The sequence below is a fragment of the Plecotus auritus genome (assembly GCF_963455305.1).
Source record: "Plecotus auritus genome assembly, chromosome: 14".
NCBI lineage: Eukaryota > Metazoa > Chordata > Mammalia > Chiroptera > Vespertilionidae > Plecotus > Plecotus auritus.
The window spans coordinates 3244691-3262109 of NC_137780.1; the positions used below are offsets into that span (position 1 = coordinate 3244691).

General features: G+C 46.7%; 1 protein-coding gene across 7 annotated transcripts in view; it reads left to right on the forward strand.

The window, feature by feature from the left end:
* The window catches only part of RGS7 (regulator of G protein signaling 7), a 174746-nt gene that overhangs the window by 105553 nt on the left and 51774 nt on the right, over positions 1 to 17419 (forward strand). For 5 of the 7 annotated variants that reach the window (XM_080650877.1, XM_080650876.1, XM_080650882.1 and 2 more), the window contains 2 exons: positions 11148 to 11198; positions 16033 to 16139. In XM_080650877.1, the coding sequence (XP_080507003.1) occupies positions 11148 to 11198; positions 16033 to 16139 (158 nt within the window). The remainder of the gene's footprint in view (positions 1 to 11147; positions 11199 to 16032; positions 16140 to 17419) is intronic. The other 2 variants (XM_080650879.1, XM_080650878.1) reach the window with 1 other exon arrangement.

Here is a 17419-nt window from a genome sequence, read left to right on the forward strand (position 1 = left end):
TCCACGGGTCTAATTCCCAGTTTCTTTACAAGACGGACCCAAAGTCCTGTACCCTCTGAAGCTGTCCTTGGCCGTCGCAGCGCATCCTGGGTCATAGCTGGATGGCGCCTGACCGTAGTGGCCATTTTATGATGGATCTTGTTAAGAACGTGTCCTAGCTCACTCCCCAGGCCGTCAGCCCCTCCAAGACAAGACTATCGCTGTGTCTTTTCCCTGGCCCCATCCCTTGTTACCCGTCTCAGAGCATCTGGACCCTCAACACAGCTAACCAACCCCCTCAGGTTCCTGCTGGCCTCCACCCCCTTGGCCCTCATCTTCCTCGACGTTTCAGCATCTTCTGGCCGAAACACGTTCTGTGGTTGCGTTTTGTGGAGCCACGTGATCCTGGACCTCCTCCATCGCATCCTCCTTCCTGGCTCAGAACCCAAGATCCAGGCGACTCCAGAGGCACCACGCAGTGTACTGGGCTGTACGTGTCTATGCTCTGACGACGCGTCATCGCCAGCTGTGTCACAGGCATCATTTTGCAACAGAAAGCTTTTCTGGATGTACGAGTTGTATTTACTTCTCAAAACCTTCTCCTGATACGCATAACCCATGGACACAGACCATAGGGTGGTGAAGGCCTGGAGGTTGCGGGGGGGTTGAGGGCAGGCTAGAAGAGGTCAGTGGGAGGAAAAAGGGGAGATACGTAATACTTTCAACAACCAAGATTTTAAAAAAGAATCACTGAAAAAAATAAATAAATAAAAATAAGAACTTCCTCCTCGCAGACACGCGAGACACTGTTAATTTAAGACGAGAATCTCTTGGTCAAAGGGAAGATTGTCGTCGTATCCCTCCTCACCCAGAAGTCCCTCTCACTCACAGGATTCTCTGGATGTTTTTGTCCGCGTCACTTAACACCGCACATCATGTCACGTTTGCCAAATCGCGAGGGCCTCCCTCCCTCCCTGTAACGGAGGTGCCTCCTGGCTTGTCGGGTTCGCGGTTGGAGACGTGGTGGCTGCCCATCCAGAGCTTCCTATTCCAGAGGGAGAAGCAGACACTGAACAAGTAACTGCTCATTTAATTATTTACCGATCGCTGAGTGCCGCCGAGAAGTTAACCATGCATAGTGTATGAAGGGCACAGCGTGCCAGCAGCCATCCAGCGCTGCCCGGTGAGGACGTATGCTGACATCAGGGCATCCTGCTTTAAGATGTGCTGAACAGACAGCCGGGGGGCGGGGGGCGGGGGGGGGGATCGGGTTGCATTTCCTCTGCAGGATTTGTCATTCCATTGCGCCTGCCGTCACCCCCGGAAAGGTGGTGCCCTAGCGATTAATTATATTTACAGTATTGATTCGGTTGATTACCTGGTAGACGTTTGGGCATTGGGATATGCATTCCTCTGCGGCCGCTCCATCAGGTAGCCGAGTTCCCTGGTAGAAATGGTCCCTGTGATCAGGATGTTCTTGTTATGAACAGGGAGCCTCTGGTCAAGGGACAGCTGTTACAATTGCCCATTTTCATACACGCTCTCGCTCTCTCTCTCCCTCCCTGGCTGTCCAGGCACAGATAACGGAAATGGACAGGCTCCCCTCCCACTGCGTTGGGCGGAGGGACTTTGAGGGACACAGACTGTGCACAGCTCCCTGCCACAGCCCCAGGAGCCTGGGCACGCCGGGCGATTCAGAAAGAGCATGGATGTGGGGTTCGATTGTGGGCTCGCATCTCAGCCTCCTAGCTGTGCGGCTTGAGGTGAATGACTGCCCTTCTCTGTTTCAGTTCAGGCTAGGGCTGCCCTTCTGCCTTAATTCCCCATTTACAGCGTAAGAACCATGACCTGCTTCCTCTGTATTCAAAGGAATGATCCAGAGTTGCCTCTTATGATAAAATATTATGATCCACTCTGCGGGGGGGAAAGGGTTACTTGATAGGGTTGATGGGGTCTCCTTGAGGGTCTAGCCAGCCATGGGCAAACTACGGCCCGTTCAGCTGTTCTATCCAGCCCGCGGAGCCGAAAGAGCGGAGGGTTCTCTTGCTCTCCCCTCCGCTCCTTTACTTTGAATTTATATTAGTTCACACAAACACTCCATCCGTGCTTTTGTTCCGGCCCTCCGGTCCAGTTTAAGAACCCATGGTGGCCCTCAAGTCAAAAAGTTTGCCCACCCCTGGTCTAGCCCTATGATTATATCATGGAATCTATTATCTCTCTGTATAAAGAGCCAGGGTCCATAATGACCGAAGGCTTGACCTAACACCGGAAGTCAGTGCTGGGTTGCCGTGGCGACCCGGCACCGACTGTCGAGGGGGCTGTGGATTAGGCCAGGAGAGAGGCCTGCAGAGAGAGAGGCAGGGTCGGATCTGCAGCCTCAGTGGGATCAGGCCTTAAACTGGTGGTCGGACATCCCCCAAGGGGTCCCCGACTGGAGAGGGTGCAGGCTGGGCTGAGGGAACACCTCCCCCCACCCCCACCCCCTGTGCACGAATATCGTGCACCGGGCCACTAGTATTGGATAAGGAAATAAAAACATTTCACTCTGTTTTCAAGGGCAATCTAGAGCTTTACGCAGAATTTTAAGATTAATCCTTTGGCCCTACCCAGTTTGGCTCAGTGGATAGAGCATCAGCCTGCAACTGAAGGGTCCCTGGTTCGATTCTGGTCAAGGGCTCATGCCCGGATTGTGGGCTCGATCCCCAGTAGGGGGCATGCAGGAGGCATCCGATCCATAATTCTCTCATCATTGATGTGTCTATCTTTCTCTCTCTCTCCCTTCCTCTCTGACATCAATAAAAATATATTTTAAAAAGTTCGTCCTTTAGCCCTGGCTGGTGTGGCTCAGGGGGTGGAGCACCCACCAAAAGCTCGCCGGGTTGATTCCCAGTAACAGCACATGCTTAGGTTGTGGGTTTGGCTCCTGGTCGGGGCGTGTGCAAGAGGCAACCGATCGATGCTTTTCTCTCACATCGATGTTTCTCTCTCTCTCCTTCTCTCTCCCCCTCTCCTTTCCTCTCTCTCTAAAATCAATGAAAACATACTTTAAAAAAAAAAAAAAAAGATGAATCCTTTGTCCAAACAGATAGGTTGGCTCAGTGCAACACACGTATTGGACTAGATTACATGTCATTGTCATTGCCACGCTTGCCTTGTGTGTGAGCTACGGAGCCTGCTTTCCCCCCTGTGGGTGTCTCACCTTTCAGTCCAGTGAAAACCGACTCACCCTTCAAGGCCAGTTGAAGTGCCCTTCCCAGTCGCCAGGGGCAGGAACGATCTCTTTCTTCCCAAGAGTTGTTTCTCCCACTCATATCCATATCCATAACGACTTTCCTACTCTAGTGATTTATGGGAACTAGAGGTCCAGTGCACGAAATTCATGCACGGGTAGGGTCCCTAGCGGCTGCCGGTTGCCAGCTGGGGCCTTCCTTCGTTCCGCGCCGCCCCCTATGATGTCAGCACACATCATAGCGAGCGATCGAACTCCCGGTCGGTTGAACTCCCGAGGGGACACTTTGCATATTAGGCTTTTATATACATAAGATGTCTTTCTGCCTTCATTTGATTGTGGCCTCTTAGTATCACAGTGCTTCCTGGAACATAAGAAATATTCAAAGGATTTAATGAATAAACCAATCGACTAGTTTTCCTATTTCGGAAGTGACTGCATAGTCACATGGTTGGACGAGGAATTTTTGCTTGCCTATTCCCGTGACCTCATTTGGGACACAGCCACAAGGACTGGAGAGAGCCTACTGAAGTTTAATTCGGTAGAAACCTATAGAAAAATAACAGAGAGTGTATTTAATAGAGAGCCCGGGGAGTTTAAAATCGATAGAGTGCTGTGACCCCTTGATGTTTAAAATTTGATATTTAGATAGCATTGCATACAAGGCCAATATCATAAATGCACTCAGATTCTATCTCGACAACGCTATCTGATTGTTGGACAGTCTCAAGTTTCATAGATTGGAGGGTGGACGTAGACCTAGGGCGCGTGCGCTGAAGGAGGTAATTTTGGTTTTCTATCTTTGGTGCTATCGTGTGGTCTAGACTTTGCATTTTAAGACCTACAGCTCAATAACTGTTGGGAATGTCAGACTGTGAAAGAGAAGAGCAATTATTTCACCAAGAAGAGAAGAAGAAAACGCAGGCTTGGTGAGGGGAATCTGGCATCTGACAGGGAAGACTTTTGTAGAAACAGCGTTTTACCGTCTTTTATCCAGAGCAGACCATCCCTGCCATTTCCAAGGGGCGTGTCCCGACACCAGTGAGGCGGCCTGCAAAGGATGTTCTCCTGTCTCCTCCTCGGAATTTTACTGAGAGTAGGACTTCCATTACCAGGCCAAAAAGTCCCACGAATATGCCAGCTGTCACAAGTGACATTACCTTGCTTTGTCCCCTCCTGCCATCATGCCTTTTACTAATAGGATACGGTAGAGACAGGTTAATTATGTAGCGACACTGAGGAACTGTCGTATTTTAAGTGACACCTCGATTCTTCCACTTTAAGGGGACAGCTCCCGAGACCCGTTGACAAGGTCGTTTCCTTTGGCTCTGCCCCGTGGGAAGAGGCTTGTCTCTGGAGCTGCATTTTCTCATGAGCAGGGAGGAGGCAGCAGTCCATCTGAGCTGTGAAATGTTCCTTTCAGATCCCTGCTGCAGCCTTCTAACATTAACCATCACCACACAGCATTGTGATGGAGGGAGACTTGACTTAAGGTGGTGAACACAATACAGTGGACAGTTGATGTATTACAGGATTGTATACCTGAGACCTATGTAATTTTTTTTTTAATCCTCAACATTTTTCCGTTGATGTTAGAGAGAGTGGAGGGAGAGAGAGGGAAAGACAGAGAGAAACATCCATGTGAGAGAAATACATCGATGAGTTGCCTCCTGCACGCGCCCAGACCAGGGCCTGGGCAGGTACGTGTCCTTGATCGGAATCAAACCTGGACCCTTCGGTCCACAGGCCAACATCTATCTACTGAGCCACACCGGCTAGGGCCAAAGCCTATATAATTTTACTGTCCCCCCAATAAATTCAATTAAAAAAATAAAGTCCCAATTCGAAAACGGTCAGAAGGTATTCACCCAAGAGCCTAGACCTACATCAGATTAGCAAGTGGAAACCTGTGCAGTATCATTCACCGCCAGCCACCTGCGTCTCTCATGCATCAGCTGGTGGGAATGTCAGACGGCATCGCCACTTGAGAAAGTAGTTTGGTCATTTCTTTTTGTCCAAAAGCAATTCTGTAACAGCGATTGCACCTGCTGGCATGTATCCCCGAGTCGTCAAGATCTGACCCCCAAATCTGCACAGAGATGTTGATGGCCTCGGCATCTTTATCCGTAAGAGCCCGAACGGACAGACTTGGTTTTCAGCAGCTGCCTGCGTGAATAAACCCTGGCACGTGCTTACTCTAGAATAATCATCGGTGACATGGGCAGCAACCTGGATGACTCCCCAGCAGCTTGTGCCCAGTGCGTGAGAAGAAAACGTCGGCGTCCGATGGTTGCCTGCTGTCCGAATGACTCCGTTGGTGTAACACTCTTAGAATGACAAAATTACAGAAAGGAAGGATAGATTAGTGGCTGCCAGGGGTTCGGAGCAAGGGAGTGTGCCTACAGAAGGGCGCCCTGAGGGGACTTGTAGTCATGGCAATGTTGTGTGTATTCGTCATATCAATGCCAGTAACCAGGTTGGAATATTGTGCCATAGTTTTGAAAAACGTGACCTTTCAGAGGACTCTGTAAAGGATCCACGAGATCTCTCTCTGTATTGCTTTTTACCAGGGCCTGTGAATCCATAACTATTTTGAAATTAAAAGTTTCATTAAAAATACTTAGCTATGGATCTAAAAAATATATATAGAAGATCTTTATCTGAGGAAAACTACAAAACCATGATGGAAGACATCATAAAAGAGCTAAGTAAAGCCCTAATCGGATTGGCTCAGTGGATAGAGCGTTGGCCTGCGGACTGAAGGGTCCCAGGTTCGATTCCGGTCAAGGGCATGTGCCTTGGTTGCGGGCACATCCCCAGTGGGAGGTGTGCAGGAGGCAGCTGATCGATGTTTCTCTCTCATCGATGTTTCTAACTCTCTATCTCGCTCCCTTCCTCTATAAAAAATCAATAAAATATATTTTTTAAAAAAGATCTATGTAAATGGAGAGATATTTCACGTTCATGGGTAGGAAGATTCAATCTTGTCTAGATGTCGGTTCTTCAGATTCATGGAATCCCAATGAAAATTCAAGCAAGTCATTTCATGGATATGGATTCTAAAATTCACATGGAGAAGCAGAAGGCCCACAATAGCCAACATGATTGAAGGAGAGCAACGTTGGAGAACTAACAGCTACCTGACTTCAAGACTTCCTCTAAAACAGTAACCAAGCCCTGACCGGTGTGGCTCAGTGAATAGAGCGTCGGCCTGCGGACTCAAGGGTCCCAGGTTCGATTCCGGTCAAGGGCATGTACCTTGGTTGGGGGCACATCCCCAGTAGGGGGTGTGCAGGAGGCAGCTGATCGATGTTTCTCATCGATGTTTCTAACTCTCTATCCCTCTCCCTTCCTATCTGTAAAAAATCAATAAAATATATTTAAAAAACAACAGTAACCAAGGCAGTGCAGTGTTGGTAAAGGAATAGACAAATGGATCAATGGAACACAATAGACCCACATACATATAGTCAACTGATCTTTGACTAGGGAGCCAAGGCCATCGATACAATGGAGGAACGATAGTCCCTTCAACAAATGGTGCTGAAACAGCTGGACGTGCACAAGAATGAATCCAGACACAGACCTCACACCCCTCCCCAAAAATTACTCAACATGGATCACAGCCCTAAATGTAAAATGCAACACTCCTAGAAGACAACAGAGGAGAAAACCTGGGTGACCACCGGTGTGGTCAGAGGAGAAAACCTGGGTGACCACCGGGGTGGCAACGACTTTTCAGATCCGACACCAAAGCCACCATCCGTGAAGGAAATCCTTGAGGAGCTGGACATCATTAAAATGGAAACTTTCTGCCCTCGCTGGTGTGGCTCAATGGATAGAGCGCTGGCCTGCAGACTGAAGGGTTCCCAGTTCAATTCCGGTCAAGGCCACATGTCCGGGTTGCAGGCTTGATCCCTAGTAGGGGGCGTGCAGGAGGCAGCCGATCCATGATTCTCTCTCATCATTGATGTTTCTTTCTCTCTCCTCTCTCTTTCTCTCTGAAATCAATAAAAAAATATATGTAAAAGAAGCATATTAAAAAAAAAAGATTAAAACTTTCTGTGCTATGGAAGGCCATGTCAAGAGAAGGAGAAGATAAGCCACAGACGGGGAGAACACATTTGCAAAAGACACGTCGGATAAAGGACTGTTACCCAAAATATACCAAGAATTCTTGAAACTCAACAAGAAGAAAACAAACAACCTGGTGACAAATGAGCCAAGGACCTTACCACACACAGCGCCCAGGGAGACGTACAGGCGGCAAAGAAGCCTCAGAAAAGATGCTCCCCGTTGTATGTCACCAGAGAAATGCTAATTAAAACAACAAGGTGCCACCGCGCACCTGTCAGCATGGCCCACGTCCAGACGCCGACAACACCAAACGCCAGCGGGGATGTGACGCTGGCAGGGATGCCAAATGGCCCAGCCGCTGTGGAAAACTGTTTGGTGGCTTTTCACAAAACTCGGCTGACTCTGGCCCCGTCATCACATCATCCTGCTTCTTGGCATTTGCCCAGAGGAGTTAAAAGCAGTGTGCACGGGAACCTGCACGTGACTGTTGATCGCAGCTTTATTCAGAATTGCCAAACTGGGAAGCCACCGAGAGGTCCTTCGGCTTAGTCACCAGGAGCGGGGTGGTTCATAAACAGCGAGGATGGATTTGTCACAGTTCTGGAGGTTGGAAGGCTGGAATCCAGGTGTCCCTTGGGTGCTGGGAGGGACCCCCTTCCAGGCTGCTGACTTCTTGTTGTACCCTCACGTGGACTAGGAGGCCTGGGGAGTTCTAGGACCTCTTTTTTAAAAAAAAAAAAATATTTTATTGATATTTTACAGAGAGGAAGGGAGAGGGATAGAGAGCTAGAAACATCGATGAGAGAGAAACATCGATCAGCTGCCTCCTGCACACCTCCCACTGGGGATGTGCCCGCAACCAAGGTACATGCCCTTGACCGGAATCGAACCCGGGACCCTTCAGTCCGCAGGCCGACGCTCTTGTCCACTGAGCCAAACCGGTTTCGGCTAGGACCTCTTCTTATATTTCCTTTTCGCCCTTAACTTCATTTCTATAGATTTATTTATATATACTAGATATGTAGATATATAGATGTAGATATGTATCTACAGATAGATGGATAGATACATGTAGATTTCAGAGAGGAAGGGAGAGGGGAAAGATAGAAGCATCAATGATGAGAGAGAATCATGGATCGGCTGCCTCCTGCATGCCCCCTGCTGGGGATCAAGCCTGCATCCTAGGCGTGTGCCCTCACCGGAAATTGAACCATGACCTCCCGGTTCATAGTTCAACGCTCTACCACTGAGCCACACCAGCCGGGCTTGCCCCTTAACTTTTATTGAGTTCTGGCTATGACCAGGACATGAATACCTAAAACTAGGCTAGGAAGGAAAGTTTCCCATTTCTTGAATTATGTAATTCCCAATTAGGCTTCTTTGTACTTTTTTTTATGCTCAGCAAAAAAAAAAAAAAAAAAAAAAACAAAAAAAAAACTTTCAAAAACTTTCTCTAAAAGCATTTTTAAATCTCTTTTCACACTGTGACAAAAAACGGTTGGCTTGCTTCAAAAGCATGGACATCTTCCGGGGGCTGCTCACATGGGCTCCCCAAATAGATGTGCAAACGAGGAAATGGAGCGGGGTGCCTGGGTCGTGCATAAGGTTGGGGTACCGAGAAGTCCACCTTCATCAGGGTCACTTCATACGTATTTGAAAACTTGGTTCCCCTTCTCTTTCGTCAAGGGAAGAACTTAGGCTCTGAGGCTGCACACAGCGCTTGGCAATCCCCTTGTTTCCCAGAGTGGTTTTCCTTCCTTTCCTCAGAGCTTCCTTGAGGATCTCAGTAAATCCCATCTTCTCAAAATGCATTTAGCCCTGGCCCAGTTCGATTCCGGTGAAGGGCACATGCCTGGGTTGTGGGCTCCATCCCCAGTAAGGGGCGTGCAGGAGGCAGCTGATCAGTGATTCTCTCTCATCATTGATGTTTCTCTCTCTCCCCCTCTCCCTTCCTCCCTGAAATCAATAAAAATATATAAAAAAATATATTCCACTCAGCCCTCACCGGTTTGGCTCAGTGGATAGAGCATCGGCCTGTGGACTGAAGGGTCCTGGGTTTGATTCCGGTCAAGGGCACATGCCGGGATTGTGGGCTTGATCCCCAGTGTGGGGTGTGCAGGGGGCAGCCGATCCATGATTCTCTCTCATCATGGATGTTTCTCTCTGTCTCTCCCTCTCCTTTCTCCCTCTCTGAAATCACTAAAAATATCAAAATGCATTTAAATCAAGGGCAGCTGTGAAAGGAACAATGAAAAAAAGAAGAACTCCCAACACTTGGAGTTATTTTTAAAATACATGCCTGTCGAATTCGATGGTGAGTCTGAGTGTACTTGGAACTTTTAGGACATTATTGCCAAGTTGGATCATCAAGTTAATTTAGAAATTAGTTTTGAGCTCCTTTGCGGCTAGAATTACTCGGACCTGGTTAAGGTATGTAGCTCACTTGTCAGATTTCAGGTGGGCAGGCTGTACATCAGCCAGTCTCCACGAGAGGCAGAAATGGGATTTCAGTTCACACGAAATTTCATTCACGCAGCCCCGATGCAGCCTGTCATGGATGCACAACTATTTCCACTCATATTTTTGGCATTTTATGTAGAAAGTAGAGGCCCAATAAACGAAGATTCGTGCAAGAATGGGCCTTCCTTCCCCTGGCTGCTGGCACCGCCTTTGCTCTGGCCCAGAGCAGCCTTTCTGCCTTCCCACGCTGCCCAGAGGCCCAGAGTGGCTGGGGCAGTGTGGAACGCCTGCGTCATCGCCATGGTGACAATGCAAGCGTCCCGCCCCCAGTGCCTACATATGCAAATTAAACCGTTGTCTTTGTTGGATTAATTTGCATACTCACTCCTGATTGGCTGGTGGGCGCCACGAAGGTACGGTCAATTTGCATATTTCTCTTTTATTAATGTAGATGAGAAAACCAACTTTTAATAGTAATGAAAATCCCAGGTACATCACTCCTCTTTAACTCCCATTTCTGCTCATGTTTTCTTTTTCTAAAAATATATTTTTATTGATTTCAGAGAGGAAGGGAGAAGGAGAGAGAGAGATAGAAACCTCAAGGATGAGAGAGAATCACTGATCGGCTGCCTCCTGCACGTCCTACACTGGGGATGGAGCCTGCAAGCCGGGCATGTGCCCTTGACCAGGAATCGAACCATGACCTCCTGGGTCATAGGTCGATGCTCAACCACTGAGCCACGCCGGCTGGGCTCTGCCCATATTTTCACCATTCATTTGATTCCCGATGCCACTGGCCTGGGAAACCTGGAGCCCTCATTTCGTTCTCCCACTCACCAGAGTCCTGAAGCAAGTCTCCGATTCCGTGTTAATTCACTTGTACACTGAGCTGGTCCAGAGCCTTATCCTCTCCGTCCTGGATCACAGCCCGTAGCAGTGTTGACACGCTGCTTTCTTTCTACCTGGCCTGAGGCACTCCACACGCACGGCCATGAACTCGCTTTGATAAGGTCATCTTCTGCTCAAATACAACGTGTCTCTTTCTCTGACGGATTTTTAGAAAAATAATCCAAATTCTTTAGCCTAGAATTCAAGACCTGCTGGCTGCAGTGTGGACACGTACTAGTCCCATGACCCTGTGGTTCCCAGCGCCCAGTGAACAGAAAGTGTGCAGTGGATGGTTTTTATCGACGGTTCTCCACCTCTGAACTCTGACACATGCCCCTCCAGCAACTGAATTTCTGTCTTGTTCGTAGATCAAAATGTACCTCACACCTGACATTTCCTGCAGATCCTTCGTCAGCTCTCCTGTATACTAGTATGAGTGCCAGAAGTTAAGAATTCTTAATATCTAGAGACAAATGTTTACATATATTTGTGTTTTTCTTTTTTCTTTTTCTAGGGTCAGACATTGTTCAGTGGTTAATAAAGAACCTAACGATAGACGACCCAGGTAAATAAATCATTTTCCCATTCATTGAATTATTTTTGTGGTTTTAAGAAATGTGTGTCTAATCTGACAAGCAAACCTGAAAGCTTTATAATCACACTTAACTAGGGTGGTAGCGTTCATGCAAATGTCATGGTAGTCAACATATATTCACCTAGAATTTATTTAGTCTGTGTTTACCGTTTTTTTACATATGTGATATTCCATTTTATGAAACTTGATTTGGGTGGGGTGGCGATTGTTAGCATGGAGGGACTGTGTGCATGTTCACGAACTATCGAACATGTAATTTATAGCAAATGATCACGTGGTAATGACATTTCTCTCTCTGAGACACATAAAAGTGAATCTCCTTAATTCATAGTTGCCGCCACTCCATGTTGGCATGAGGTCTGAGCACGTTGTTATTTTCCATCATGCCCACGTGATCCCCTTTAATGCTCTTATTTAAACCGCGGATCCATTCACTGTGGTGGACCCTGTGTCTAAGGCCGACGCTCTAGCCACTGAGCCAAACCGGTGAGGGCCTTAATGACTTTTATTTTTTAAATATATTTTATTGATTTTTTACAGAGAGGAAGGGAGAGGGATAGAGAGCCAGAAACATCGATCAGCTGCCTCCTGCACACTCCCCACCGGGTATGTGCCCGCAACCAAGGTACATGCCCTTGACCGGAATCGAACCTGGGACCCTTGAGTCCTCAGGCCGATGCTCTATCCACTGAGCCAAACCAGTTAGGGCGGGCCTTAATGACATTTATTTATTTATTTATTTATTTTAAATATATTTTATTGATTTTTTACAGAGAGGAAGGAAGAAGGATAAAGAGTCAGAAACATCGATGAGAGAGAAACATCGATCAGCTGCCTCTTGCACACCCCCTACTGGGGATGTGCCCACAACCAAGTTACATGCCCTTGACCGGAATCGAACCCGGGACCCTTCAGTCCGCAGGCCGACGCTCTATCCACTGAGCCAAACCGGTTTTGGCCTTAATGACTTTTAAATAGTATCTTGTAAGAGCCTTCCTATGTGGCAAACAGCTCACATCGCTGAAATGAAAATAAGATGCATTTGTTTACAAAAGATGCTGAGAAAACAAACAAACCCCTCTCCCCAAAATTGGGATTATAGTGACTGAGATTGTCATGGCAGAGAAAGATGGAAATACACTAACTACTGACCCCATCTTCCCTTGGATTAGAACAGAATTCTGCTCGGCTTTGCTCCTACCTCTTATTCCACCTTAGAATGCTCTGGAAATAACAGTACAAGGAGATGCAGACATATTTTTTTTAAATATATTTTATTGATTTTTTACAGAGAGGAAGGGAGAGGGATAGAGAGCTAGAAACATCGATGAGAGAGAAACATCGATCAGCTGCCTCCTGCACACCTCCTACTGGGGATGTGCCCGCAACCAAGGTACATGCCCTTGACCGGAATCGAACCTGGGACCCTTCAGTCCGCAGGCCGACGCTCTATCCACTGAGCCAAACTGGTTAGGGCAAGATGCAAACATTGTATTTCTCTTTGTTTTGAGCTAACTTTAGAAAAGCCGTGTCATCATAAAGTGTAGCTCTCATTCCAAATGCCCGTGTGCATCCCCCCTTCCTTTGGTACATGAGCTTTGAAAATGCCGTACTTATCCTAGCAGGTTAAATGGAATTTAAACAACTAAGTCAAGAGGAAGCGGCTCTTACCTGCAGCATATTATTATTACTAGGTGAAAAGAGGTGGTAATTATTGGGAAAGGAAGCCACAGCCTTAACAAGATGACACTGTGGCCTCAGTTTGGTAGCACGCCTGATTTTATTATAAACTGTAGCACCAGCCGTAGCCGGTGTGGCTAGGTGGGTAGAGCATCGGCCTGCGGACTGAAGGGTCCCAGGTTCGATTCCGGCCAAGGGCACATGCCCGGGTTGCAGGCTCAGTCCCCAGTAGGGGGCGTGCAGGAGGCAGCCGATCAATGATTCTCTGTCATCCTTGATGGTTTCTACCTCTCCCTCTCCTTTCCTCTCTGAAATTAATAAAAATATATTTTAAAAAATAAAAATAAAATATGGCACCAGACGGAAGACCCCAGCACGCGTGCACACACACACACACACACACACACACCCAAAACCAAACCAAACAGGCTCAGTCACTGATAACCAGGAGACTGATTCGCAAGGAATAGTATTACTCAAAGAATGATCCAAAAGCACTGATTCAAAAGCATATTTTTTTGTAAGTTAAGATTGAAAGTGTGCTTCAGTGACAGTATGAGAAGCAGGGAAAATATACAGATATAATAAGCTAGTAAGAAACAATTATTGCTTATAATTTATACATGTCATTACAGCTATAATGTGCATAAAACTGATTTTATTTGCTTGTTTGGCAGTTTAAGGATGCTTTAGAGCTCCATTTGAAGATACATAAAAAGACGTCTGGGGGGCATACATACCCTTTAGTCATACTTACGACAGGCTGCAAAATTAACTTCTGTTTGGTTGTTTTACTTTTTAATGAGCTAATCTACCCTCTACTGAGTGGAAAGTTCTGTGCTAGATTTTTAAGAAAAGTAAGACGCTCTGATGATTGTTCTGAAGACAGAACAGACTTTGCACATAGGAAAGGACTCAATCTGGCAGCACGTTTCTGATGAAATACGGCCAAGAACAGAGGTGCCATTCTGATAGTTCCCTCCACGGTTGCATGGGGGAAACTAATCATACCATTTGGAACTGTTCCTAAAGAGAAGATTAAATCGTTATTAGAATGCCAGCTCTAATGTGAACCCTGTAAATTCTCTGAAAATATTTAAAAATTAGAGGGAAGCCGGGCCGGCGTGGCTCAGTGGTTGAGCGTCGACCTATGAACCAGGGCAAGTGTGTAGGTCAGCTTTTTGGGAGTCACAGGTGTCTGTTGGCGAGCGGTAGGAGATCAGACAAAGATGGTGGAGGTTTGGATCACACCAAACCCTGCCTCGCTCTTCTGAGCTATTTCGACTCAGCCAGGTGTGCGACGGAAGGAGCATTCTTGTCCTTCCAATTAGGTACATTTACCCGGCCTGGCCTTTTTATAAACATGCACCCTCAGTATTAGTCATTGCTTCCCAGCTCTCCACGGTGCCCCCACATTTGCTAAATTTGCCTACTTTACCAGCAGATGTGCAATGGCAGCCTAATAAATGTTTGGTCACGGATGCAGTACCGTAAACAGGAATGAACAATTTGAAAGCATGAAAGACTTTTTAATCCGTTAACCTGACTTGCTTTTTTAAAAAATATTTTTATTGAGTTCATATTTCTGGAACTACTGTGAGAATCCTTGCGTTAAAGAACCATTTTAGCTACTTGTCTAAGAAACAGAAATACATCTATAGATAAATTGCGTATAAACCTACACAAACATAAAGAAATCTCACTCTTTTGTATTTTCTATATACACTTGTTAGAATAAATGATGTATTTTGCACAGTTTCGTATTGCCCAGACTTCAAGTTAGCAAACGTATGTCATCCCTGCACAAATACAGTGATAGCTCTGTTAATCAAATTTAATTAATCCTTCGTTGGGAGCAATTGTTGGCTGCCGTAGATCGAGCATGACAGTTACAGTATTATGTTCTGTTTTCCAGCCTGTTGGGAAAGTACAATGTTTTCATTGTCAAAGAAGCCTCTTCCTTGTCCATATCTAGAATACTGTATAAATAAAATACCGTAGACAGTAAAAGCGAGAGCCGTTTGGACACTCATAGGACTGTAGGCTCACTTAGTGCAGCGTACATGGTTTAACATTCCCTGCTAGAATCACCGTTCGTGATCCATTAGAACAGGGGTGGGCAAACTTTTTGACTCGAGGGCCACCATGGGTTCTTAAACTGGACCGGAGGGCCGGAACAAAAGCATGGATGGAGTGTTTGTGTGAACTAATATAAATTCAAAGTAAAGGAGCAGAGCGGAGAGCAAGAGAACCGGATAGAACAGCCGGATCCGGCCCGCGGGCCGTAGTTTGCCCACAGCTGCATTAGAACCATCACTGATAGTATTTGGTATTTATGCTATAAGCCAGGGGGTGATGCAAGTGGGAACGCTTTTAAAAGTTTAAAGTGCTGCCCAGCTGGTGTGGCTCAGTGGTTGAGAATCAACCTATGAACCAGGAGGTCACGGTTCGATTCCCAGTCTGGGCACATGCCCCAGTTGCATGCTTAATCCCCAGGAGGGGGCGTGCAGGAGGCAGCTGATCAATGGTTCTGTCTCATCATGGATGTTTCTGTCTCTCTCCCTCTCCCTTGCACTCTGAAATCAGTAAAAATATATTTAAAACAAAGAAATCAATAAATAAAATAAAAGGCTAAAGTGCTGTATAAATGCAAATAGAATTGTTTGCGGATGTGTGGATCAACACGAACATGCCCCATCTCTAAAATGAAGGAGTCAGATTCTGTGATTTCTGGATATTCTTTCCATTTCAGTATTCCATAACTTTGTGCTTTGTGTGTTTGTCATCACGGCGTGGGGTTCACCACCACACAGTCACCCCCAACCAGAGCTGTCTTAGTTCCTCCTGGGAAAGAGGTGAACGAAGAAGAAAAAAGTGCAAGTCTTTTTGGGTGCAAGAATGTGTTCAAAAGGAAACATGATGATGTGTCTCTCTCACACGTCGATGTTTCTCTCTCTGTCTCTCCCCCTCCCTTTCACTCTCTCTGAAAATCAGTGGAAAAGTGATCCTGGGTGAGGATTAACAACAACAACAACAAAAGGAAACAGGACGAAAGCCCTCCTCTTCTGTAAATCCGTGATTTTAAAAAGGTCTTCATGCATTTTTGTTTGTTTTCATGCAACAGGGGAGGCCCTCCATTTGGGAACGCTGATGGCTGCCCACGGCTACTTCTTTCCAATCTCAGACCACGTCCTCACCCTCAAGGATGACGGCACCTTTTACCGGTTTCAAGTAAGTTTAACGAAAATACTCTTTAACAGTGAAACAGGCATCTTATTTTGTTTGTTAATTGTTTTGACAGAAAAATTGAAAATTATAACTTATTTAACTTAGGCTAGTTAGTAACAATCTGTTAAATTTAAGACGTAAGAGTATTAAACAAAGAAAGATGGACTGTGCTTAATTTAGGTGATTTGTGAAAGCTAAATTCTCTGATGACTAAAGTTATCTATATATATAAAAGCCTAAGCAACCGAATGACCGAATGACCGGTTGCTATGATGCGCACTGACCCCCAGGGGGCAGATGCTCAATACAGGACCTGCCCCCTGGTGGTCAGTGCACTCCCACAGCCAACATCCCCCTGCTAGCCAACCTCCTGTGGCCCCTTCCCCCGGCCGGCCGGTCCCGATCAGCCCCGATCACCTGCCAGGCCGAGGAACCCTGCCTGTGCACAAATTCATGCACCGGGCCTCTAGTATTTTATATAAAAGGCTTGAGAGATATTCAGAAAGGAACACAATGGAATTCAGGAAGATACGGGAGTTCTTTATCTGTGAGTTACATTTTAGCTTCTAAATTTATGACACTCTGGACCCCACCTGTGATCCAGAATCATCTCTAGTCCAAGCAAACTTTCATGGAATGATTGTAGTTCAGGGTATAATCTAGCTAATTATACAGATGACCCTCTACATGTGGGTGTCTGAGGCCCTTCGCTGAATCTGTGAAGACTGATATGCAAGATACTTTATGTGTCTATACAGCCGTGGGCAAACTACGGCCCGCGGGCCGGATCCGGCCCGTTCGGCTGTTCTATCTGGCCCGTGGAGCCGAAAGAGTGGAGGGTTCTCTTGCTCTCCCCTCTGCTCCTTTACTTTGAATTTATATTAGTTCACACAAACACTCCATCCATGCTTTTGTTCCGGCCCTCCGGTCCAGTTTAAGAACCCATTGTGGCCCTCGAGTCAAAAAGTTTGCCCACCCCTGTCTAGCCTATAAGCCAGTACCATGCTCTCTGGAGAAAAGGAGAGACTTTTTAAAGAGCTTTAGAACACAGCAAGGGAATGGGTGCAAATAATAAGTGAAATACAGTATGAGGTATAAGCAGGAAGTCACCCAGCTCAGTGTCCCAGGATGATTAGGTAGATGATCTTGTCAGTCACACTAATTAATCCTCTATAATAAAAGGCTAATATGCAAATTGTCCCCTCGATCGGGAGTTTGACCAGGGGGCGGGTCCGGCTCGCCAACCTCCTGTGACCCCTCCCCCCAAACCGGCCCCGCCCCCA